This window comes from Artemia sp. Qi Xiang Cuo, chromosome 16 (assembly GCF_049724085.1).
Source record: "Artemia sp. Qi Xiang Cuo chromosome 16, ASM4972408v1, whole genome shotgun sequence".
NCBI classification, from domain to species: Eukaryota; Metazoa; Arthropoda; class Branchiopoda; order Anostraca; family Artemiidae; genus Artemia; species Artemia sp. Qi Xiang Cuo.
The window spans coordinates 5,619,931-5,647,829 of NC_142809.1; the positions used below are offsets into that span (position 1 = coordinate 5,619,931).

General features: G+C 36.3%; 1 protein-coding gene across 2 annotated transcripts in view; it reads right to left on the reverse strand.

The window, feature by feature from the left end:
- Positions 1–1,244: 1,244 nt before the first annotated feature.
- The window catches only part of LOC148942499 (uncharacterized), a 40,242-nt gene continuing 13,587 nt past the window's right edge, over positions 1,245–27,899 (reverse strand). Inside the window, exons 1-5 of one of the 2 annotated variants that reach the window (XM_089101978.1) lie at positions 23,239–23,366; positions 16,551–16,746; positions 13,161–13,394; positions 7,718–7,830; positions 1,245–1,824 (exon numbers count right to left, since the gene is read on the reverse strand). In XM_089101978.1, the coding sequence (XP_088958104.1) occupies positions 1,696–1,824; positions 7,718–7,830; positions 13,161–13,394; positions 16,551–16,746; positions 23,239–23,325 (759 nt within the window). In that variant the 5' untranslated portion in view covers positions 23,326–23,366 and the 3' untranslated portion in view covers positions 1,245–1,695. Of the gene's footprint in view, positions 1,825–7,717; positions 7,831–13,160; positions 13,395–16,550; positions 16,747–23,238; positions 23,367–27,899 lie in introns of those variants that run through there. The other variant, XM_089101979.1, reaches the window with a different exon arrangement.

Sequence of the window (27,899 nt, forward strand, 5' to 3'; positions counted from 1 at the left end):
CTAGCTAAAAATAACCAAAAAAAAATAAAACAAGTTTTGAAGAAAATAGTAAAGTGAGGAAAAATGGCCATTTGAAGTTGATTTTGAAATGGTAACTATTATTTCTGTTTATGTTAATTGTAAAAGATTATTGCAAAAATAACTAAAACGACAACTGTACCATTGAAATTACTACTACTGCCTGAGGCCAACACAGCGAGGTACACTCCTCCCGCAATCTATTTAAAGCCTTCCTTTTACAGTCTAAAGCCTCCCCCAATCTATTTAAAGCCTTGTTTTTACACTCTCTCGAGAAGTCCCAATTTCTCTTCAATCCTTCCACGACGTCCTTCCACCACTTTTGGGGATGACCTACTTTTCGTTTGGCCCTAGATGGTTAGGACTATATTTTGCAGTCTTTCATCCCTCATTCACAGAACGAGGCCTAGCCATCTCAATCTTTCTTTCATTATAGCCCGATATCACTTTTTTACACGAGAAGAAGCTCTCTTTTTTCTCTTTCTGTGTCTCTCTTTTTTCTCACCTTGGTTTTTTCGCCACTAGTGCAGCACTGAGACATCATGTAGCGATGTCTAAGGGCTTATTTTAATGAAAATTGCTGTATCAAGTGTATTCTGTAAATAAAAAAAGACAATATCAAGTGCAATATTTAACAGTATCTTAAGCCCTTTATAGCACAGTAGATTCATGTTCTGCTTAGCAACACGGAGCCGAGGGATCAATCCCCGCCGCACCAAGTTTGGGCAGCAGCCACATCAATATATCAAACACAAGAAAAAGCCAGCGGCTGTTTCTTAGTTGGAACAAAATAAAGAACTAACCACATTTTTAAGAATGACGATGATCAGTTTCAAATAGCAACTGTAAAAAAAAAGAAGCAAAAGACAGCAACTGAAATGTCGACCCTTGTGTGCCACCAATGGCTCTGGAGGGCCAGAGCCAATTTTGTTCCAATTTTTCACGTGCATTTTCTGACATAAGATTACATAAAAAACATGAATTTTTATGTTTTAACCCCAGACATTAAGCTTTTCTGTCTTTCGGGTAATAACAAACCTTATGATTTGGTTTGGCCTTATGATTTCACATGTCCTTATGATTTTCATGATTTCCATCATGATGTCCTTATGATTTCTATATGATGTCCATATCCTTATGATTGTCCTTATGTCCTTATGTCCACCATAAGGACAGAAGGGACTTTTGGGCAGACTGAGATAGGTCTAAAATGTATCATAAAAGGAGAATGGCTTGCTTTAATGACGTAAAGTTTAATAAACAACCTGAACTACACGCTTGATACTAAAGAAAAAGTCACAAGGAAAAGAAGCAAGTATAAATTACATCATATCATATTATAAAAAAAAAGCTTGTATGATAACGGGGAGTTTACTGACAAATTGTACAACAGCAGAATTAATAGATAAAAAGAAGAAAGAAGGTCATTACAGTTTTATAAATAAACAACTAATCAGTATAAACAAATATTTACAACCATTTCGGAGCTGCATTATCCTTTTTAATTATTTATGTTGGAAAAGCTCTGGAAGAGCAAAGAGACACAGATATGCATCTTGAAGACAAAACGCCACTTCATTCCCTTGTTTCAAAGGATACACTAATGAAGTTCATGATGAACCCTCATCCAAACTGCTGTCCCTTATGTCCTATTTAAAACAATGTACTTCACAAGCCTTAGGGAGAGGGAATCACGTGATAGCATCCACAAACTCTCAAGAATCGCCGAAAAAGCTTCACTACTCGTCTTCGTATCTTTTTCGTTTTGCTTTGCTCTTCTGACAGATTGATCTTAGGAAGATTTACCTAAAATAGAAGTAGAAATAGGTTTAACAGTTTTAAATATTATACCCTAGGACAAAGCATAATTATAAATAAGATTAAACAAAAAATAAAAAAATAAGCAAGACTTAAGAGTCATTGTGATTAAATAGACTTCTGGAATATCGACAATAAATTGAGAAGCCAACACACTTCTGCCAGATTAGCGAATGATAACAACAATCATAATTATATTAAAAGAGCTTTAATTTCTACTATTTAAATCAGTTTAATTACACTGGCCTACCTTTTAGAAAAGGTTTTGAATATAAAGATCCTCTAATTTCCTTAACCCCCTCCTCAACCCCTTTGCTCTTTGCACTAAGGCTTTATAGTCCTCCAAAATACTCCTTATTCAAATTAATAGGTCCTTGTTTTTGAGCAGTTTTTCTCAAGAATTCAGAAAAAAATCAAACTTTATCGTTAAGAGCAGAGGACTGAGTAGGGGGCCACCCTCTATGTACAGAACAATCTCTGTGTGTTCCAAGTTTGAATTTCAGTCCTTAATTTCACATTTTATTATCAGCTGACGACTTATAATTAAGCAGAGAGCTAACTGCAGCACTTACAGCATAGTTTGGAGCTGTTTTTTAAGATGGGGGTTCGAAACTTCCTGATTAGGGTTTTAAACCATCGAAAATTGATTGGGCCTATTAAAATTTGCATTCTCCGATATATTAACCCTCTTTGGGGAAAGATTGATGCTTTTTGGTACAAACTCATAGAAAACCCTGCTATACTGTCAAAACTATGTATCAAAACAGGAAAAATCCAGCGGCTATTTCTTACTTTACTTACTTACTTAAAGCTCTTGCTCGGCAGCGTCGCCAGCGTAGAGGGAACCAGTCGTCAGCGCCGTCAGTCTTCTCCAGAGTGGTCGGTTCAGGGCGAGGGTTGTCACTTCAGCCGGGTTGATGTTTCTGGAGGCGAGCCGATCACGGATGACGTCCGCCCATCTGGTGCTCGGTCTTCCCCCAGGACGCCTCAAGCCGTTTGCAGCTGGGTCGAAATCGAAGATGAGTCGGGCGGGTGTTTGGGCAGGCAGACGGAGCAGATGACCATACCAACGCAGCGAGCGAGACTCAAGCTGCTCGGACAGGGGTGGGAGTTTGAAGGACCTGAGGATTTCCAAATTTCGTACCCTGTCGGGCCATCGGGAGCCTTCGATTTTTCGGAGGTGTATTGTCTGGATGGCATCTACCTTCAGCGTCTGTGTCTGAGTCAGCGACCAAGTCTCAGCAGAATAGAGCATAAAGCTGGCAACTGAAGCAGAGTATATTCGTGCTTTGGTGAGACGGCTGATCTGGGGTTTATGGAAGACCGGTTTTAGAAGGCGACCGAAGACAGAGTTTGCTTTTGCCGCTCTTGCTGATATTTCGGCATCTAGGCTTCCGTGTGAGCAGACAATTGAACCAAGGTAGGTAAACTGCTTGACTACCTCTACAGTCTGGCCACAAATTTCCACAAATGACAGGGGGTTGGACGGCTTTTTCTCAACGGGCATTATCTTGGTCTTCGACCAATTTATTTTCAGACCGAATTTCTCAGCGGCAGAGGCCAGTGCTTCCAGTGTAGTTTTGAGGTCACTACTGTTTTCGCATATTAGCGCCACGTCGTCGGTAAAGTCGACGTCTGAAAGAACTCTTCCAGCAAACTCTATGCCAAACGACTGCACCTGCTGTGTTTTATTCAGGATGTGGTCTCTTACACAGTTAAAGAGCTCAGGTGCAGCGGCACATCCTTGCCGGATACCATTTTTAATTTTGAAATATCCAGAAGGCCATCCATTTACGATCACCGCACTTTCAGTGTTATTATACAGCTCTTTGAGGAGACGGACGATTTTCGTGGGTACGCCAGCAGACTGGAGGATTAGCCATAGTGACTGCCTATCGACAGTGTCGAAGGCGGATCGAAAATCTACAAAGGCAATGTACGCCTTCCTCTTATATTCAAGAGTTTTCTCTACTAGCTGTCTAATCGTATGGATTTGATCGGTGGTGGACCTGCCTGGCATGAAGCCAGCTTTCTGGGGGCGACGCAGGGCATGGAGGTATCTTGTTGCCCGTTCGAGAAGCAGCATAGCGAAGAGCTTTCCAGGAACTGAGAGTAAAGTTATGCCACGATAATTGATACATTCTGCTTTGCTCCCCTTCCTCTTGTAGATTGGCACAAGTAGGCCCTTCTTCCAGTCTGAGGGGATTTTTTCAGAGTACCACACAAGGTTAAACAGCATTTGTAGCCAGAGGATCATGGCTGGACCCCCATTTTTAAGGAATTCCGATGTTAGGCCACATATTCCTGGCGCTTTGTTATTCTTTAGCTTGCGGGTGGCAGCTTTTATCTCCTCCGCTGTAAATTCAGGACCATCAGGAGCAGGTAGGGTAGTAGCCGCAGCAGCTGCTAGCTCATGGTCCGTCTGGTCTGGTGGATCTGAGTTGAGCAGTTTCTCAAAGTGGTCCTCCCACTGGCGGAGGCATTGTGATTGGTCGTAGATATTCTCACCGCTAGCGCTTCGAAGGTATGGCGTAGTTTGAGTGTGCTGACCTGACAGCTCACGAAGAATCTTGTAGGTGGCTCCACTGTCCTTTTTCTTGGCAGCCTCTTGCAGTTCGGATGCCTTGCTGTCAATAAAAGCCTTGCGGTCTTTATGCAACATGGAATTACGCTCTTTGTTTAGCAGTCTGTATGTAGCCATGTCCCCACCAAGACGTGCTTCTCGCCTGAGCTCTATGATGGCAAGGGAGTGATTACTGATCCAGTCCTTTTTCTTCCGTTGCCTCATTCCAACAACGTCAGTTGCTGCCGCAAGAGTGTTCTCTTTGAAGGACTTCCATGCAACTTCACTATCATCGCATTGGCCAAGGACCTCAAATCTGTTGGATATCACCACATGGTACCGCTCAGCCAGGGCGGGGTCCTGTTGGATGCGACCGGCATCAATTTTCCGAGAAGACTGGCTGTTCTTCATAGCTTTGAGGCGGAGCTTAATTTTGGCTGCTACCAGCCGGTGGTCGGTGTTCCCGAGCTCGGCGCCAAGGTAGGTGCGGCAATTCTGGACAGACGACAGCCATCGTCGACGTAAGATGATGTAGTCGAGCATCTTCTTTGTTGATCCATCATTGCTATACCAGGTGTACTTGGCTATATTTGGTCTCTGGAACCATGTGTTTGCAATCGTTAGATTGTGGGCCAGACAACAATTCAGCAGCCTCTCTCTATTATCGTTTAGGTTATCCACTGTAACAGGTCCAACAGCGAGATCCCACAGGCCTGATTCGTTTGAAACACTTGCATTCATGTCTCCTAGGAGGAGGAGGTAGTCATGGGGAGGTACAGAAGATAGTTCAGAACTAAGCAGGTTATAGAAATCGTCTTTGTCTTTCTTCATCAGTGTCGTTTGTGGGGGCATAGCCCGTAATGACAGTTATTTTGCCGTGCTTCCCATCCAGTATTGCGGTCAGGAGTCTAGGCGATAATGGTTTGAATGACAGGAGGGCCCTACGTGCAGTATTGTTCAGTACTAGGCCAACGCCTCCTCTTTTTTGGCTACCGCCCGACCACATCAATGTGCGTCCTTCACCTATGTCCTCTTCACCATGTCCTGGGAGGTGCGTTTCGGTGACTCCAGCTATTGTGACTTTATATTTTTTTTAGTTCTTTTGCTAAAAGAAGCTTCGAACCGGGGGGGTTCAGCGTCAGCACGTTCCAGGTGGCCACATTGGTGCCACCTTGGTCAACGATGTTCAGACGGGATTTTCCTTGGGCGGTCCGAGGTCGATACGGGGTTTGAGATGATATATCCGAGGCTGAATTTCTGGTTCCATTCGTAGCAATATAAGTTTCAGGAGGAGGGCTGCCAACCCAACCGTCCCTAGATGCATTTGGTTCTCTGGTGGCTAGCCAGGTATCCAGAGGCACGTGGAGGTCGTTCTTCATGCGCCAATTTGCATGGGAACTAACTCCGGACGAGCATCATTACCTAATAAAAAACTAACAACGTTTTTATAATTGCGATAATCAGTTTAAAATGGCAATGCTTCCTCACTTTTACAGTTTTTCTCAACATATACTTTGAAATTTTTGATTAGTATGGGCTGGACTCCTTTCTTAGCTAGATTGCAGGCGCTTCTGCAACCATAATTTTTTTTTTTTTTGTTCCAAGATTTTTTTTTAAGTAATGCAGAAACTAAATAACAACCTTTATTATTAGTGCTACTGGGAAGGAGGGGGTAATAGTGCTCCTCCTATTGCAACAACCTTTTTCTATGTAACATAAAAAATATATTCTCAGGCCTACCAGCACAGAGAAGGAAAAGGCAAGACAGGACATTATGAACCTCACCAGTGGGGGTTGGAAAATTCTGCAAAGCTTTGTTTTCAGAGAAATTAGATGGTAATATTTCTATTTTACTATTTATATACAATTTTCCAATGCATTTAAACATGTAAAAACAAATATACCCTCATCCAAAATTTTATTCAATCTATTTTGACTAACCAACCAATCAACTAAGAGTACCTACAGTAACAGTAACAGTAACAATGAAATAACAGTAACAATGAGTAACAGTCGCCGAATTACCTACAACATAACCACCAAATAACAGTCCGCTATCATCTTCCAATTCCCCAACTACAAAAAAAGTACATATATATTTATAGCTTATATACATAGATACATATAGCACTTGCACTTGGAGAAAGGAGGAAATATTTAGGGAGGGTAAGGGTAAAGGAGGGTCCTTACTCATGCCCTATGTGCGGAGAAAATGGGGAGGATCTGCTTCACTTCATGGCCCTTTGTCCCGAATTACAGGATCTAAGGAAATATTTATTTTTTGTTAATGTGGGGACAAGTGAGTGGTTGGTTTCAGTAATGGGATAAAAAAATTATGGGACAATAAGGATGATAGCAAAGTATATAAAATTGGGTATGTCACATAGAGATAGATTTTTGTAAAAAGGGGTGGGGTGAGTGTGGAAAGTATTGTTGTATGTGTGTAAGTTGTTTTCTTGTTTGTTATTTTTGTAGTCATGGCCCTTGATAGATGTAACATAAATCTATCTATTTATGTTAGTTTAATGGTATCGTGTGCTTTATTATGTTTTTGTAATGTTTTGTAATTTTGCGTTGTTATTGTTACGTAGGCTACCATACTTTGCTATGAGTGTTATAATCATTGTATTATTTTGTGCGATTTTCCTTTTTTTGCCATGGCGCAAAGTGGCTTTTATTGCAATAAATATCTATCCATCTATCTATATATATATATATATATATATATATATATATATATATATATATATATATATATATATATATATATATATATATATATATATATATATATATATATATATATATATATATATATATATATATATATATATATATATATATTATGTTTAAGAGGTAATTACTTGGCAAAAAAAAAAAATAAAAATATTATAACAAACAAAAAAAATAAAAAAAATAAAATAAATATATATATATATATATATATATATATATATATATATATATATATATATATATATATATATATATATATATATATATATATATATATATATATATATATATATATATATATATATATATATATAATAAATCTCCTCAAAAAATATTTGGGTACCATATTAACCACAAATCACCCCGGTGGAACAGCTCATCTTTTTATTTAATGCACTTCTCAATACCCAGGAATTTAGAATTTAGCATCATGGTACTAAAGACGTTACTGGACCATTTTTTGGAATAAGTCCTGGATCATATAACTCTTTTTGAGCTGAGGGGCAGAAATGCAGAAAAGATACATACGACAAAATCATCAGCAGACATTTTTTAGGTTTTTTTCTGCATAACTAAACATACCTTAACAGACTGGCTTTGTCGCTGAACAGCCTCCGTTTGAGCAAGATACAAAACTTCGGCTACAAATTTTGCAGCGGCTTCCATTGCTTCAGGGTCTGGTTTTTCATGTTTGACTAAAATTGATTGAAATAAATTAAAATTAATATATCCGTTAATTGATTAATGAAATTACTGAATTATTGATCAAAAATTATATATAAAAATCTAGCTACTTATACTATTATGGTTAATTAAGCTAATTGAAATTTAATAAACATTGAAACTTCCTGGGAGGGGTGAAAGGTGGAACTTTGAATAGATTAGGGTGGAGGGGGAGCGTGTGCAGCTGTTTTGGTCTCTGGCGGCTTGGTACTGCAATGAGTTGCCGTTAGTAGAAGTAGTAGCAGTAGTAGTAGTAGTAATATTGTTAGTAATAATAATAATAATAGTAGTATTAGTTGTAGTAGTAGTAGTAGAAATATTAGCAGTAGTATTATTTGTAGTAGTAGTGGTAATAGTAGTAGTAGTAGTTGTACAGTAGTAGTAGTAGCAGTAATGAAATCAGGTAAAATTCAGAAATAACCAGAAAATAAGCATGTAGTGTCATTCATTTTGAAGAAAAAAAAATACAGAATGGGTCTAGCTGTATCAGGGTAAACATATTTTGTTAAAAATTTTGAAGAACTGTTGTTTCAACTATAACAGAATAATTTGATGGATTTGGTATTGATAGTTTTTAAAAATTTTGGAGTTTGAGGGCGTCTCTGGCCCAAATGACAGAAAACACACGGATATATGACAACTATACCATAATAAGCATAATATCCCTCAAAAGTTTGTAATATCTGTAATATCTCTAGGCTAACAAATTTTGGCCATTATATTTGATGAAGACCTAACTGTAAAAAAAAAAATCAAATCAGATTCTTTTAATTCTCTTAATTTAAGACAAATAGTAAAAACACCAACAACCAAAGACAATTCTACCCTTATAATTTGCACAAACATGCATTCTTTTTGTTGCCCGCCAGCCCCTTTACCCCTTTAGGGGAAAGCTACCATTTTTGTTCATTAATTAATTAAAAAAAACTTTTTCTACAAAATAAGTTTTTCAAAGAAAAGTAAAGAACTCCATTAAACAAAAAAAGAGCAAAAAAAAAATCAAATAATCTACCAAGCGTGATACTACCACAAATGAGCATCGATAAATAAATTAAACCCAAAAGGAACAGAAATTACAATAAATAACCGGGTCAAACACAAAACAAGCAAAAATAAACACAAGTTGGGCGCAAAACCCCTATGCCTTCCCAAGGCCAGAAAAAATTTGCACTTTACTGAAAAAATACAAATGAATGTGCATTGTCAGTTAATATACATATACTGATATTTAGTAATGAAAATATTAATATTATTTGATTTATTAAAGTTATAAAATTAAAAAAAATTATATTTTTTAGTAAAGTGCAAATTTTGTTCTGGCCTTGGGAAGGTATAGGGGTTTTGCGCCGAACTTACGTTAATTTCTGCTCGTTTTGTGTTTGACTCGGTTATTTATTGAAATTTCTGTTCGTTTTGGGTTTCATTTATTTATCGATGCTGATTTGTGGTAGTTTCACGCTTGGTAGATTATTTGATTTTATTTTTGCTCATTTTTTGTTTAATTGAGCTCTTTACTTTTCTTTGAAAAACTTATTTTGTAGAAAAAGTTTTTTTTTTATTAATTTATGTTCGTTTAATATTGACATAGTCTTTTCAGGGAAAAAGAAAATAATACTTTAAATCTTTTCGTTTTTTAAGACTTTATAGTTTGGTCTGATATTCGTATGCTGTAGAAAAATTTTCAACAATTTTTAACAACATACACCCTTTTAAAAATCTGGACACAAATTGTACTGTTTAATTTAGTTTCATACCTCCTCTAGTTGACCTGAAATGGAAAACTTGATACGATTCGCAAAAAAATCTGTTTACTTTCTTTGACAGGTTGGATACACTTACGCTATTTTTATTTGGTTAAATTTTAAGAGCAGAAATAGCCCTGAAAGTTTGAACATAATGCCCTCAGTCGTTCTTGGGATACTGCTGAGATGTCTTATTGGGAATTAGCATTATCACAGTGCATTTTGATTTAATCTTAAGGCAACATTTAGTTTTTAAAAAAAATGGGCAAGTGGGAGGGTGGGTGTGGAAGGGGGATTAGTTGCCCTCCAGTCACTTTCAACTATTAAAAGGGCATCAGCCCTTTCTTTTTTCAATCGAATGAGCCCTTTTCGAAGTTCCCACGACGACTCCTTCGATACGAAGTGCCCTGGTCTAAACAACAACAGCAACAAAAAATAATACATTATACCCATATCGATCTTTACTACAAAGATGTCAAGCCTTCCAATCACTTTCCAATCACTATTAAAAAGGGCACTAGGCCTTTCGATTTCCAATCGAATGAGTACTTTTGGAAACGACAACGCTTTCTATAAACACCTTATATACCCCCAGGGCATAAATTACAACCCTTACGCTAAGGTCATTCTCAAAGACCTATTTTCCAGAACTTTCTACTACGTTGAACAAAATGACTATCTGAAAATCTTGATTGGATATGTTTGGAGGAATTATGTGTATGAAAGGGAGGTTAGTTACGCTCCAATCACTTTCGACTATTACAAAGGGCACTAGCCCTCTCAATTTCAAATTGAATGAGCCCCTTTTGAAGTTTTACGACAACTCTATCTATAAAATCTTATCCAGGGCATAACTTATAATCCTTGCACTGAGGGTTGTGGGGGAGTGTCTGTTGAAAAGGTGGGCGTGAGATAGGGGCTAGTTGCCCTTAAATCACTTTCGACTATTAAAAAAGGTACTAGCCCTTTGCATTTCAAATCAAATGAGCCCTTTTTCAAGTTTCTACGACAAAGATTTCAGTAAAAACCTTATCTCTATGTGTATCTATGTGTATTATCTCTATGTGTGTCGTTTCTATGTGTGTGTCGTCTTTGTGTGTGTGACGTCTCTCTGTGTGTATAGTCTCTGTGTGTGTGTCGTCTCTGTGTGTGTCGTCTCTGTGTGCGTGTCGTCTCTGTGTTTGTGTTGTCTCTGGGTTTGTTTCGTCTGTGTGTGTGTATCGTCTCTGTGTTTGTGTAGTCTCTGTGCGTTTTTCGTCTATGTGTGTATGTCGTGTGTTGGTTTGTCGTCTGTATGTGTGTGTCGTTTCTTTGTGCGTGTCTTCTATGTGTGATTGTCGTTTGTTTGTGTATGTGTTGTCTGTGTGTTTGTCGTCTGTGTGTGTGTGTCGTCTCTCTGTGTGTATCGTCTGTGTGTGTGTGTCGTCTCTGGTTTATGTTACGTTATGTTAGGGGGTTAGTTGCCCTAAAATCACTTTCGACTATTAAAAAGGGTGCTAGCCCTTTGAATTTCATATCGAATGAGCCCTTTTTTAAGTTTCTACGACAAAGATTTCAATAAGAGCCTTATATGCCCCCAGGGCATAACTTACAATCCTTGCCCTGAGGGTTGTGGGGGAGTATCCTCCTCAAAAATATGTTTTCTATCTGTAAATCAACTACGCTGAACAAAATGGCTATCTCAAACTTTTTATTGGATGTGTTTGGGGGAATGATGGGTGCGGGGGGGGGGGGCGAGGTGCCCTCCAAACCCTTTCGACTATTAAAAAGGGCGCTAGCCCTTTGAACTTCCAATCGAATGAACTTTTTTTGAAGTTTCTACGACAACGCCTTCTTTAGAAACCTTATATGCCCCCAGGGCATAACTTAAAACCCTTGCCCTGAGGGCTGTGAGGGAGTGTCTTCCTCAAAAACATATTTTCTATCTGGAAATCAACTACGCTGAACAAAATTTGAGCCATCTAATGAATTTATATACAATATACGATAATGTATATACTAAACTGAAGCCATTTTATAACGCACATCCATTTATTTGAAAAGTATTATATAATGTGTAAGATTTGGAGCCTTTACACGGTCATCCTAAGGGCCACCCTTGCCAATCGCTGGACTTGTAATCCCAGGCATTTTGGGCCGAGGGTTTGAGTCTTGGTATAGCAGATCCTATAGCTTTAGGTGGTTTGACTGCAAACTCAGTTGCTGTGTATATGGGGAGCAGAAGGTTAAACAAATTCCCACGTAACAGTGGTCAGGTGGGAAAAGTCTGGTCCTGCTGCAAGTTCAAATGGTCGGAACGATCTATCCCAGTAGCTGCTACTGCTATTGCTCAAAACTGCTTTTTTCTACAAAGCGCATTTTGACAAAATACTTATTACTTTAAACTTTTTTTTCTACCTCAGTGCTTCAAGAAATGAATATTCTAATTCAAAAGGTATGCTATATGATCTCAATTGTTGGTCATCACAATTTTACGACAATTCTTTTGGATAAAACTGGGACAAAAAGGTCCCGAGAATTCACAAAATATCACCAAATGTGCAAAAATGTAATCAGAGACTAATGCCTCCGTTACACAGATATTTTTGCGATCCAGAGACTCCTATATTCGAAACTGAGGTTTCCATAAGAAACCGGTATTCAGAAATCTTTAAATGTTCCCGAGTCAAAAATCTGGTGCACAAGATTGCAAAAATGGAGCAGAGAATGCGGGAAATGTCACCGAGGACTTCGAGAAATGTCACCAGCGATGCAAAAAATAACGCCGACAATGACGCCTCAGATTCAAATGTTGTGAGGATACAGCTTAAGTAGTAGTTTAGGTCACAGCTGTCCAAAGAGGGGGAGACAAAAGGCTGTTCTGTTTATATTTGAGTCAGGAGGGGGCACTGTAGTTAATTTTGCCCCAGGCACCACCAACCTTAGGAATGGCTGCGGCGTCGGTTTCTCTGGACCTTATTAACTCGAAGCAGATAAAGCTTCGGTTAAAGATTAAAGATTAACTAAAGCAGATATAAGTGACGGCTTCGTTCCTTTCAGGTCGCGCCGTAGAGTAAAGAATTAAATGTTTTGGGGAGGGAGAAGGGTGGTACCCCTTCTCATATATAGTATGGCTTCATTTCTTTCAATATTTTAGTCACTCCTTACTTTAATTTTATAAAAAAAAAACTAGTTTTTTTTTTTAACTTGGTGTATTAAGTAACAGAAGTTGATATTTTAGAATAAAATGTTTTTGATGTAAAAAAGTTTAATCTTTATTATCGTTCAGGCTGCTCAATTTGTTCACGTAAAATGGAAACTATTTCAAGGTGAGGGGGGGTATTAGTATTTAACCCAAAAAAGCGAATTATGTCAAAATCAGAAAGCTTTGGAAAAATTAATTAAACATATGAAATTTCTTGGAGCTCCGTAGCTTTAGACCTCATGCATCAATACGAAAGACAAATAGTCATTTGATTTAATGCAAGAGTACCAAATCAGTATGACAGATGATTTAATTGATATTAATTCTAAACCACGCATATAATTAAAACAAATATATATTATAAGAAATTACTTACAAAACAAAAAACTGTTGTTGCAATTGCTTCCTTCATGACGACGTGAATGGCGAACCTTTTTCTCAGGAACCAATAAGACGCTACTTTTTCGCCGATTCTGGGCTTTAACTGGTTCCTCATCTGACATTTTGTCGTCTGCCCCAGAAAGAGGAGTTGCGGATTCTGATATGACAACACTGTGTTTACGTGATGTACAGTTGCTGTCGGAAATCGTATCACTGATGGGAACTGAAGCTACAAAAAGAAAAAATTAGAAAAAAAAACATTTATTTGAGCTGAATTTGTTTTGTGTTTATTATACTTTAATTGACTTTGTAACTTCCTTATAGAGAAAGTTTTCCTATTGCTTCATCAAAATACTTTTTTCTTCATAAAATATATTTCAGCGACCAATATCTTAAAGAAGGATCTTGAATAATAGGAGATTTTTTTTTTTTTTTTTTTCATAATTTAAAAATGGTTTATTCTTCCATTTCTGTACAAAGCCAATTACTTAGCATAATGGTACTTATTAGACTACGAGATATTGTAAATGAAATTTTATAAGAGGAACAGTGTCGTTTTCAAAGGATGTGTTGACCATATTTTAGCTCTTAGGTTAATAATTGAGAAAATTCTGAATCATCACGTCAATGTAGCCCTCAACTTTATATTTTATGGGCTCAATTGACAGAGAAGGCTTTGCGAAGGCCCTATCCTTTTAAACCATACATATTAGTAAATTAAAATGATCAGCGCTATGTACACAGATTATTTTGTAAGGCCTACCATCGTTTTAACGGATTATTTCGATGGACTTTGTCTCAAGGAACACTGCAAAGGCTATTGGAAAACATGGAATCAAATGGGAAGGTAAAATTCTCGTAGACTTAGATTATTCAGAGAATTTGTGTGTACTACATGGAAATAGCCCCTTATACTAAAAAGACTTCTTTCTACACCCTGGGGTTGTAAGGAGAAAACCTTACTCCAGTTTTGTAAATCAAATATAAGACCCCATATTGACTATGGGCTCATCGTCTATGGTGGATGTGCAAAGACCCAGATACAAAAAATTGAAACAATACAAAAAGATATAATATGTCTCATGTTTGGTTTTTGGAAATCCACAAGCACCGAGTTTCTGCTAATTGAGGGTGGATTAACAACGAAAAGGGAGAGACGTAGATTTCTTTTGATAAAATATCTTATAAAAATTGAATCAAATAGCTCAGACACCCTACATAATTGGTTAAGAAATCCAGCCATGTATAGAGGCATTGCAGATGAGTATGCCAATATTCAGAAGAAGTTCCCTGTACCCGCAAAGTCTATTACATCTACGTACTTTCCCCCAATCCCCTCCATGGAATTGGTCAATCCCCATAATAAATACTGATTTCTCAAAGTGAACTAAAGATTTAACCCCCATTGTTTTTGTCCAGAAAAAAATTGCTGAACTTAATACAATTACTTATAAAAACCATATCCAATTATTTGTTCATGGGTCCAAACAGATCAAGAAGGTAGCATGTGGTGCTTTCCTTCCTTAGCTTTATATTATGATGGTTAGGAAACTTCACACCTCTGTATAAATAATATATAGGGAGTTAAATGCCATAACGATGGCAATAGGATACCTTATGAAAAATAAACCCTTGATTGTTAATTCAAATAATATTATGGTTTATTCTGACTCTTTATCAAGCATTGAGTTGCTGTCTTTAGCTCCTCAGTATAAGCTGGATATTGACACTTATCATTGTCTTAGTATTATAGATAATCCTGCTTCAATTTGCATAAGAACCTATCTTCAGTATATTCCTAGCCACTCTGGTATAAGTGGTAATCATCAGGTTGAGAAAATAGCGACAAATCCTATAAATATTGACCATCCAAATGTGAGACTAATCTCCATTAGAGATATTTACCGATGGAGACTATCAGATATTATGTTTAATAAGAAAAATCCTACTCTTTCCAACTTTCCCAATAAGTATTTTTCTAAAATTTATCAGAGAATTCGTTCTGGAACAAATGGACTAAACTTTCTTGCATTCTCGTATCAGTTTCCTAATTCAAGTGGTTCAGTTCTCCTGTCCCCTCGTTGCATTTCCCTATTTGAATGTAATATGCTGACGTCTGCACAGCATACCTTGCATTGTAAACTGTTAAAGTGCTTCAAACACCACAAAATCTCACTATCAGCCAAGAGCCTAGCCGACTATTCCTGCACACAGAGCACAGAAATCGATATCTATCATCTTATATTTGAACTCCTTGAGTCGAAAGATCTACTGAAAGATATTTGAGAATATCTAATAAATAAGAGACAACCAAGCCAGTAGCTCTGTAGCCCACAGAGTGAAGCAAAAGGAAAAGGGCTAAATAATATCAACTGAAAAGCCCGCCTGCTGTGAAATAGAAGAAGAAGAATGATGTTAGTTGATTATGACAATAGCGACTGTTGTCAAATATGGCTGTGAAAGATGCTCCTTTGAACGATAATATATCAAGGATTAAGCTTTATGAAACATGAGAATTAATTCCTCTTTTAGGGATGTCATGATATAAAGGCTAGATCCTCCTCAAATAGGGTGGGAAGAATTTCTAAAGACAGACTTAAAGAAAGTAGGAAATTCTTGGATGGGAGAAAAGATTGAAGCTCTGAATGGAACTTGATCGAGGAGGAGCGTTTGTAGTTATATTCACCCCAGATGAACCAATTTTTGACCACTATAAAGACTTTTATAAAGACTTGAAATACGACTGAATTCTTCCACTTTGTAAGATAAGAGGTGTGCTGTTCAAAAGAAATAATATTAAAACAATTATTTATATTACACTGGAGAACTTCTATGAAATTCATATGTTCATGCTATCAAATAATTTGTTATGTCACGCTATGTTTCAATTTATAATTAAAAAGTAATGAGCACGTATAATAATGGCTAAATATTTTAATTCAGACCAGCTATCATATATTTCTATTTCATTTATAAACAAAATTATAGTCATCTAAGAAATTATTTTCAAATAGGGGTACACTAGATCAAATGGATAAAACTTTTAAGACATGCTTTAAAAACAAGAATAAATTCGCGTTGGAGGACAAATCTTACACTGAATTGTAATTTTAGATTGTCGACAGCTTAGAATAAAGTGTTTCCGCACTGTGATCTGAAAGCTAAACTATGATGATATAGTATTCTTAGGTTTATACTTAAGAATACTTAGCACCATAGTCCATAGTAAAGAGCAAAAGGTCTCCCATTTTTTATTTACATAGCACCAAGACCTAAGTTGTCATGTGAACCCAACAATTTATATGGGGGATAAAGAGCATAAATTTACTCAAATTAACACTTTCTATCAGTGTTCTTCTTTTTCTTGGAATTAGTGAAAACTTACCATCTTCATTTTCCCCTTCAGGATCGGTATCTTTGAGGTTGCCATGCCAAGACCTGGATTTCTTAGCTGTTCCCATTTCTGAGGAAGTTTCTCCTTGTTGAGAAATTGTTCTTTCGACTGGAGCTTGGTAACCGGAGAAATTTGTTTTCTTTTTTGAATATTCGTCATTTGATATATTGGAAAGGTCTTGACATATCTGTAATTACATATGGAAATGTTTTAATTTTTTTATCCTTGTTTTAGCTGGTACAAATTTATCCTTTTAATGAAGTTAAAATCCTTTAATATTACAGCCAAGATTCCTCAAATGTGTTTTTATGTTAGTAAAAATAATTGTACACTCATTGTAACAACATCAACATACACATCAGAGTATAAACACAAATGCGGTAACGCAGAAACCTGCGGTAAGGCAGAACTCTACGCTTAGGTTTCCTATACTGTTTCGTTTGGACTGCTACATGCAGTCTAAGGAGGGTTTAATTGACGCGTAGAAAAAAAAGAAAAAAATGACATCAAAAACTATATGGAGACTGGGAAATAACATTGACACCTAATTAGGCTAGCCTCTCCAATTTAGCTGATAAAAGGTGCATCCTAGGTTAAAAAAAATGAAAAATAATACTTTCATTCCAGCTGACGTTGTCGCAATAGCATAAACAACAAAAAAGCAGCTTCGAATTTGATTTTGTGGTAACCTCTTACTAAAGATAGTTCACAGGCATCTTTAGTGAAGTAAATCTACATCATTATCATCATCGGTATTACTATCATATTGAAAAATTTTGAAAATATTTATTAGAGTGAAAAAGAGAGATACAATTGAAACCTCTGGAGGATATGCCCTTATAGGCTTAATTAACCCCCTAGCTACTTCACAACCATTCCACGTGAATTTCAATTGTGAATAACTTCTATAGTTATTGCATATTACTGCTTACAAACCCCAGAATCAAGGCCGTATCCATAGTTTGTGTGTTCTCTGTTTATTTTTATTTATTTAAATCCATTTATATATTTGTTAACGAGAGAGATTGATTTTTGATATTTATTTGAATTGTTATAATATATATATATATATATATATATATATATATATATATATATATATATATATATATATATATATATATTTATATATATAGCTTATTTAGTTGAATTTTTGGATATTGGTTGTTGTAGTCGTTCGTCCTCAGAGCTTTGTTTCTTCATGGACGGCTACTTGTTAAATGATTAAAATGAATAGTTGTTTTTTGTTTTTTGTTTAACAAAGTTTAATTCAATTGAATATAAACAAATTTGTGATATTTTTAAGGTTTTTTTTATTGTACCCCCCCCCCCCCCTGAACTAGAATACTGGATGCACCTTTGCCCAGAATGGACCCACAGTTTAGCGTAAATAGAAGTTGATAAAAGGTCCTACGAAAAAAGTCCTAACATTGCATTTATAGTTTTAGACCCAACTGGTTTTGAAACATTCCGTTGCCTGACCAGGGCATATTAGGACAACTGGTGAAAAACTTCCTAAATTGGCATCAACAGTGCAATGGCCAATGACATGAAAATCAGTCACACTCAAAAGCGATGCACTAGCAGATTCAGAGTTACAACTCATGTTAACAGTCTAAGAAGGTTGCGGATGGGGGGGGGGGACAAGATCATAGTTTAGAATAAAAATTCTCACCAAAACTTCTTATTTAAAGAGATCTTTGGGATCTCTTGAATGGAAAGAAGAATAACCAACAATTTAAAGGTAGAGAAGACACGCCCACAGGAATTCTTTCAGGGGGGAAGGGGGAGATAATGGAAAACATACCTTATTTGAAAAATTTGAATAATAAGTGCCCAGAACTTCTTTTTAAATTCAGGATTTCAACGGGTTCACGTTCCGAGCCCCTCCCACCACCCCGCGCGAGTCCCTTGTACAAATAACTCTAGTTATCAGCTTCCTATATAACCACATACATCGTAATGTGGCGTTGCATAATTAATGATAAATTGAAAGGGTTTTGTTAAAAGTTGGGTGAATTCCTCAATTAAACCCTTTTTTAATTAGTGATTCCCAGATATAGTCAGAACTTGATATCATTAATTGGCTCTAATTCATGGATTAGTTGAGATATTCCAACAGTTGGGCGGCCCTAAAAATATATTGGACAAACTTGAAGGAAATTCACCCAGCGTTTTTTTTTTCTGTTTATTTCTTTGAATTTGTACGAAAATTGTCCTGCTTAATAGAGTGAATTCGTTTAAAATTTTTTTATGTTTTTATACACAATCTTAACCCGAAATAAGGTTTATAATAACTAAGGCAACTAAAAGAAAGTCTTACTTAATAATATTTAAACGAAAAACTGAAGGATAAAAGATGGATAAAAAGAACCATGAATAAGCACATATATTTAACTATCATTAAGTACATACAAATAGTTTAAATTTACAATGAAGATTCGTGCTATCCAATGAAAGTTTCATTTTTCCAAGGAAATTTGAACAGTTTAGAAATAAAAATGGAAACCCAACCCCCTACCCTGTTTTAGATAGTTGACCATAAGAAATACTAACACCCAGGTACGTGTACACATGAATTCTTTCGGGAGGGGGGGATTATAAAAAACATATTTTATTTCGTAATTCGAATGAAAAGCGCCCAAAAGTCAGGGACAATTTAAGACGTCGGGGGGCCTGGCCCAAAAGCCACCTCCCTGTGTATGTCACCGCTAGCACCTACATCTTAATAAACCTAATTGTTGATTTATTGATACGCTTAAAGAAAGTGTAATTTTAATTTGATTCAGTATATTCCAATGATAATTCACGTCTTAGAAATGAATAGGAACACACTGCAAGAAAGTTCCTAACATCCAAAGACTATGTTTCAAAAGTTAGTTTCTCTTGAACCTGACCAAATTTAATACCTCCATATATTCATATTGAAAATCACTTTTTCAACCTTCCGTAAGATATTTCTTAATTTTAACATTTGAACTTCAAAGATTAAAAACGAATAGAAATTATTCCGTATGTGAGGGAAAGGCCATCGCTCTCTATCTTTAGGCTAAAGTTTTAAGGTTCTTTAAAAATACTCCTCATTTAAATTCAACGGATTTTGTGTTTGAGCAGTTTTTCTTAAAGAACTGTGACGAAAATTCAGACTCTAGCGTAAAGAGTGAGGATAGAGGAAGGTACAGCCCCCCTCATATACGAAATAATTTCTGTTAATTTTAAGTTTTAATGTTGCTCCTTAATTTCAGTGGAAAGCTTGATTTTTATGTAATTTCTGACAGTTTTTGAAATCATGCCAGAAAAACCCTTTCCCTCCACCCTGAGTAAATTTTATCCCTGGAAACTCACCCCTTGAAACTTTACTGCCCACAGAAAATTTTTCCCGTTGAAAATCCCTCCCCCGCAGAAATAGAACAAAAAATGTTCATATATTTCCCAATAAAAATACTCATATCTTTTGATGGATAACCTTAAATTTAATGAATTTTTCATATTTGGAATAAGCATAAGAAGCCAATATTTTTGATGTATCTAATGTTATCAAGGTTGTCGGAGGGGGACTGGTTGCCCACCAATCTATTTGGTCACTTTAAACAGGTACTAGAACTTTTGGTTCCTGCAAATGAGACCCCTCCCGATCTTCTACGACCATTGGTTCGACACGATCACCCCTGGTAAAAAAAAAAAAATAATAAAATAAACAAACACCCATCCGTGATCTTTTTCTGGCAAAAATACCAAATTCCACGTTTTTGTAGATAAGAGATCGAAGCCTCTACAGCAGCCTTTTCTGATATACTGAATCTGATGGTATGCTTTCATTGAGATTGCTTAGGTTCTAAGGGGCGTTTTCCCCATTTTAACAAAATAAGGCAAATCTTCTCAGGCTCGTACTTTTGATGGGTACATTAAACTTCATGAGTTTTTCATATTTACAATTAGCGAAACTTTTGTATTCTATTTATCTATCTGTTGTTATGAAAATTCCGTTTTTTAGAGTTCCAGTTACTATTGTACCGAGTCGCTCCTTTCTTACAGTTAGTTAAAACCAACAGTTTAATATTCCAGTCCAATTTTAGTCACCTTGACTGTAACAGCCCTAAAATATACAGAAGAAATTACCAGAGAAACAATAATGCTCGTGATAATGAAGGGCCCGGGATTTAATTACTCGCCTGCAAATTTATTTTAAGGATATCCAGGGAAAGTAGCTACCAAATATATTTTTCGTTCTACTTTCTATTTTCTACTTCTATTTTCTACTTCCATTTTGAACTTTCTATTTGTAATTTCTGTTTTCTATTGGGCAGAAGCCTACGTATCCTGTTGATGGATAAAACGTACAAGATACTTAGGTTCTAAAAAAAACTGAAGCACCTTTCGTTTTATTTCTGATTTCGTCAGCAATGTACTGCTGCTGCTCAACCTTCTGTCAAATAGTTCAACCTTCTGTCATCCTTCTGTCCCATCTATAGAATAAGGTTTTCATTGTGATTCTAAACGTGTCACACTAACTAAATTTAAAGCTATTCATTGAAAGTTACTAGCTTTCAAAAACTTGTAGGATTTTAGAAAAACGAGGGGAAACCTCAAAAGGGGAAGTAACCTTGAAGAAGATTGCACCATCGAACTCATAATTTGATTCTGATAATTTGAATTCAGAAATTTTAAATGTCAGAGTACGGTGGAAAAAACTGACAGGCTTCCACGTATCACCGGGTCCCCATCAATAAGGGTGTCTACCTCCGCATGACGTGTCCCTGTCCACTAAAGATAAGTCAATTTTAGATTTATTGGATTTTTATTTTTATCATGATACAGTTTCAGAAGGGAGATTTAGTGGTAGCTCAGTTCAAGGGATATCCCCTCTAGCCAGTCCGGATTATCAACATAACGAACCAAAAAGAGTTTGCGCCAAAATTTATTGTTTTTTGCTACGGATCCCATGACTTTAAGACTGTGGTGGAAGTGCATCTTCTTTCATATGGTGGAAATTATGCGGAAGCTTGGAAAAAAACGGCTAAGGGTGTAAATCATGCTTTTCGTGAATGTGAATCTTTTCCGGATCTTTACTATCAGTTTATGAAAAAGAAAACTGCGAAAGGCGCCGGTACTAATTTAACAGCTCCGAGCAAAACATCTGCAATCCAAAATCAGCTTACTTCAGCACAAGATAAAGTTACAAAGCTTAAATTTGGCCTAGTAAGAGAAATAGAGAAAAAAGTTCAGGAAAAAGTTGTTTCCGTGACAGGAGTAGCAGGTTCATCGCAAAAAGCCGCTCTGAACCCTGAACTGATTGTTTCGGAAATATATGATTCGATCACGCTAGAATACAACATAAAGTATGTGAAATTAGAAAAACTGTTTTCATCTCTGGATAGCCAAATTCAGTCATTAGAGCCTTGGGTGGCTACTATTGAGGAAAAGCTGGATGATTACGAACAGGAGCGTATACTTGATTCTTTAGTTTTTTTTCGGAGTGAAGCAAGACCCTGGAAATGACCTGGGCAATACTGTTCTTCATATAGTGAAGAAAATGGGTGTAAATGTCCAGAAAGAACGGTTGTTGTCTGTGAACTGTCTTAGACTCCAGAATGCTGCGCGGAATAACCAAACGCCTACGACTGTTGCGCCAGTTCTTGTTGCGCCAGTTCCAGTTCTTGCAACTAAAGATACGGCGTAAACTGCTTTCAGAGCGAAATCAAAGCTGGCGAAATCGGACGTATTCGTCACTGAATATCTTACGAAAATGAAAAAAGTGATTTTGGAAGGTGCGAGAGACAGATATGGTGTAAGAAACGTGTGGTCTGAACGTGGCCGTGTTTAAAAACGTGAGCAGGGTAATAGCCACCCAACACGAATCCGCTCACTTTTGACACCCTTTAGTGTCTTAGTAAAATTTGATTATTTGTGTTTTATTTTATTATTATTATTATTGTTATTATTTGTTGTTCCTTTGTTTATAGTTAATTATTAGTTAGTAGATGAGTTGTATGTACCCGCCCAGTCGCAAGCGCTTTCTTGGGGCGGGTATTGGAATATTAGTTAAATGTATTTTTATGTTAAATAAAATGAATTGAACTGAAGAGAAACCCACAGAAAAGTTACTGAGCCCCAGTGGCGTCAGTTCATGAAAACGTAGGAGAGGGGGCAACATCTAGATGTTTTTCAAAATCAAGGGGAAGGGGGGCAATTTAGTTTTTTTTTTTCATTTTTCCTATAAAAAACAAAAAAGGAATTTTTCAATGAAATAATAATGTTTTTCAAATTTCTTTGGGAGGACCCAGGGGGTGCATTTCCCCATCTCCAATTAGTACCCCTGCTAAGCACCTATCTAGAAAAATGTGAAAGTTCTTGATCTTCCAGAGAAGAATTGTGGGGGGTGCTTGTTTGTTTTTTATTTCTTTTTTTGCCCAGGGTTGTTTGCATTGAACACGTGGTATTAGAAAATCAGGAGAGTGCTTACCCCAACTAGACAGAGGGTTCTAGTGCTCTTCTTACTTGAAAATTCCGAGATGACAAATAGGCTTAAAATTCCTGGAAAGCTGTCTCTGAAGCCTCTTAGTACCGTGCGGTGGTTTCCTTTGTTGGTATGGTGGTCGCCTGAAGCCTATTAAGGGTATTTTAGGCCTCTGTTTATTCCAAAAGGAAAAAATGCTCTACTGAAGGAATTGGTACTTACTTCTTTTTCTGAATCACTGTCGAAATCCCAGAGGTTCGGTTCACAGTCGTACTCACTAAGCGGAGAAGTTACTTGAATTGTCGGCATACTCTGCAGTACAGGCCTATCTTTTACCTTTTCCTTTGATTCCATTGAATTTACCACAGGACACTTGAAGCTTTACTGATTTCTCCCATAAATTCAGGTAGCTAATGGAAACGTAATCTGCGCTTTACAGACTCCTCATGTCTCCTTGACAAATCATTTGTTTCCAGTTCACTTATCCAGAAACCAACAGGTGAAGGCCTCATTATATTTTTGGTCCATCGACAAGACTCTATCCGAAATTTTTGTTCGTGAAAGGAGGGCTGCCAATAATTTTCTTTTTTTTTGGGGGGGGGGGGTTATGTTTGTACCTGCATTTTAAGACCAGTTTACAATTCAGGGATATATTTTTTTTTTTTTTTTAGAGAAAACGGTCTTTTTACTTGCATTTTATGACCTATTTGTGAGTCAGATAATTTTTAAGGGGGGGGGGGGGTCAAACATGGTCCTGTCTTCTACATTTGCCCCTGTCTATAGAAACCTTATGAATGGGGTGTTCAGCTGAATAGAGGCTAGAAAAAAGTGACGGCTTTTGAGATTTTATCTCCTAGAGTTTAGCAACAAAATTTGAATTTGCTACTTTCGTTTATGATTATTTAATACTAGTTAGTAATTATTTGATTCCCATTCACCAAAGGGCTTCGCTGTTTTGTTTCGTACCCTATTCATAAATGACACACTGATAAACAATACATTACATTTAAGAGACTGTTTAGCCCTCTAACCCATTAAGTATCAACCGATTTTGGAGAAAATAAAATAAAATAGCAAACTGAGAGCAAAAGAAAAAAATGGTGCTAAAAAAACAATCACTATTGCAAAAAAAAAACGAAAAATATGTAATAACTTCTAAAAAAGTGAAAGAAAGAAAAATCACAGAAAACCTATACAAACAGATTTGCCAATTTATATTATATTATTATATTTTATATTACATTATATGTATTATATAAAATAATATATATATATATATAATAATGTATATAATATATATATGTAATATAATAATATATAAATATATATATATATATATATATATATATATATATATATATATATATATATATATATATATATATATATATATATATATATATATATATATATATATATATATATATATATATATATATATATATATATATATATATATATATATATATATATATATATATATATATATATATATATATATATAATATATATATATCATGTTATAACTATCATATTATATTGTATTATTTATATTAGTCATTGCATGGGCGCATCTTGGATTTTTGTTCAGGGTGGGGGAGGGTGGTTATAAGAAAAAATTCAATAAATGGATCAATTTTTTATATGCATTTTTCTTACGTTTATACGAGTCGGATAAAGATTTCAGCGAGGGGGGGGGTAAACCCTGAAGCAACACGCCCATTAGATATTTTAAATTTTCTTTCCTCTCTCTCCTTTTTTGGGCTTTCTTCAAAAACGGAGTTTTTTCCCAAGGCCTGTCCTATTTTTTACAACATTCTATTTTACAAATGGAAGGGTCAAGAGGGGTCTACATCTGGAGAGTCAAGTGGAATGGGCTATATTAAAAAATCTCCAAATTATTGGGGAGGCAACACTGTCCCCTTGCCCTCCCCCCCCCCCCAAACACTGCAACCACAACTCATGCTGATAACGAATATAGTGGGAATGCCCTTATCCGAGGGGTGCTTGAGGGTCAAATGGAAGGGTCAAGTTGGATTGTTATTTTGGTCAGCTTGGTTGCAGCACCGAACTATGAGACTGATGTCACTTACAATGATTTTTAAATCCACTTTGTTAAATTCATGAATTGTTATTATAGATTTACTGTGCAGTAATATTCTTAGTGATGCATTGTTGTGCACCTTGTGCATATCAGTTATTAGGGGAGAGATCAATGGATCCTTTTTTGTCTGGGGGAGGGCAGGACTCTTAAAAAGTGTGAATTTCCTGGAGACAACTTTCAGGTCATAGGAGCGGAGGGATTAAACCTCTCATGCCTACAATGGCATAAATTAAGCCTACAATGTAAAGGTTGAAGGGGCGATGGCTAATCCATAGACGCAGAAATTTTTTAATATATAAAAAAGTTCATACCCACAAATATAAATAACATTCATACCCACACAGAAGTAGAAATGTAACATAGAACATTCATACCCACACAAAGGTAGAAAGTACGGGGGAAATGTATTTCTGGGAGTAAGATTTTTCCAAAAAACCTTCCTTCATTAAAATTTTTTTGGATAATTCCTAAAAAAAATCATTTTCACCATTCAGTACCCTAGGAGGAGTGAAACTGACAGGGTGACATTTAATTTATTAACACAGAATTTTTTTGAATCAGAGGCAACGCTATAGCGTTACCTATGGTAAAGGCCATACGGCTCCAATGTTTTAATGTTTATTATTATTTTTTTCCCAGATTCATATGGAAGGAATCGTCGCACAAACTTCAAAGGGGGCTCATTCGATTGAAAATCGAGAGTTCTAGTGCTCTTTTTAAAAGTCAAAAGTGATCGGAGGGCAACTACCCACCCCCCTTCCGCGCCCTTTTTCCCCAAATACAACCGATAAAAATTTTGAGGTAGCTATTTTGTTAAAAATAGTTCAAAGATCATATAACAAAAACTCCGTTTTTGTGTAAAGTGTCATATTTTTTCAGTAGGATTCTATATGAGGCTAAATAATAGCCTAACTTCTTGAGAACAGGAGTCCCCATCTGTGGACACTCTCCTAAAAATTTTTTTATGCAAAGGATATGCCTTCTAGCAAGTTTTTGAGGGTTTTAATGTGTTCATATGCCTGCCATGTACGTATTCTTCAGAAGGTTTTGTGACCTTTAGTTCCTAATTTGCTAACTTAGACAAGCTTAAATTTGGAGATGAAAAAAATGCAAAGATAAGAAAAGAGAAAAAACGAAAGTATTAAGAATAAGTAATAAGAAAAGTAAGGAGTGATCTTTGAGCTTTGGATTTCGCATATACAGTTTTACTAGCAATTAATTTCAACAGATGGCTCTAGTGGAGCTTCGAAAACCTCCCTATCCTGCTCTGTGGACACTTGGCTCCAGTCGAGCTAGAGAAAACTAATTGGCTTTAGAGTTTGCTGAATTTTCTTGTTAGCTATATGTCATTATTATGGGTCATTTAATTGTTTTGTACAATTTTCTACAGAAATTTTTACTTAAAAGTTGACTTTAATTAGGAAAGCAGTTTTCAAAACAGTCTTCAAGTGCATTTTTTCAAAATATTTTTAATTTATTTTAATTAATATATTATCATTACTTATTTTGCCACTGCAACTTCCATTATCTTAAGCGGCTTATCCATATTATTGTTTCTGTCTTACTTTGCTAAACTTTGGGAGACGATCTGCGGATCAGCTTGAATTGTCTTAGCTTTGTCTCAGACCTTACTAGAAAACGCTTACCTCTATTTCGATGGATTTTTCACTTTTGCCAAGCTCCTGGACATTCTGACTTAATGAAAAATAAATGTAATTGGAACTAAAATTAAAAACCGTTATGAGCCAACGGCTCTATTCTTTTAACCGAAAAGAGAATGAAAAAGAACAGCAGAAGAACTCCTGTAACACAACGTACATAACGTAACGTTTCTGTGCTCAGAAACTTAGCCATTATCCAATGGTATGATAACGAGGGCGTTCTGCTATTTTGCCAACTGCACAGACATAGAAGATAAGACGGAGGTCAAAATGACAACAACCAGAGGTCATACGTACAGGTCAAATATTCATGAGGAACCTCAGGTTATAGCATCTACATAGGTAATGTTGACCTTGAAAATTGCATGGTTAGCCATCATCATCTTGAGACACGTAAAAAAAATGGATTGTGCGTCTGTTTCATCTTTTTGTTTTAGGTACATCACTTGCAAGTGCGCTCCACGATTTGAAGGGTCAGGGCTCAGAAGTTTCTGGTGGTATAAAACTACTCATCGACTTTCGTTTCAGTGTTGCTGAATTTCTGGTCAATTCTGGAAGCTCAACGTGACGAGGTCAAGACATTAACAAGGTAGAACTCTTCGAGAATCGCGTTTTGAGAACATAAAATCCCTCCGCCAAAAGCAAGAGCAGCACTGTCCACACAGTGCCAAATTATTCTCTGCTTGGCAAGACACAGTATTTTTTTTTTAAAGAATTTCACGAAGAACAAAACTTTATTTGACAAATCTTTTCTGATACACGATTTGTTTTTTCTCTATACTTTCAGCTGGACCGGAACGCAAATGCATACACCTCTGTACCAGTGGCGTAACTTCATCAAAAGCATGGGGGGAGGGCAAATTTAGAGCCAATTTTCCTAAATCAAGTGATGACAGTAAAAGCTGAAAAATGAGCCATATAGTAACAAAAAAGTTAAAGATGTATTAAAGAAAACTGACCCGTTTCTGTGGATGCTTGAATTATGCAGGCTTATCTTAGTTTTGACAAGATTTTTGAAGAAACTAAATTTCAACTGGGGAGGAGGGCAAACTAGGTCTAGGAGAGGCAGTTTCCCCCTGCCCCATAGCAAAATACGCTCTTGCTGTGGACTTTCTCCA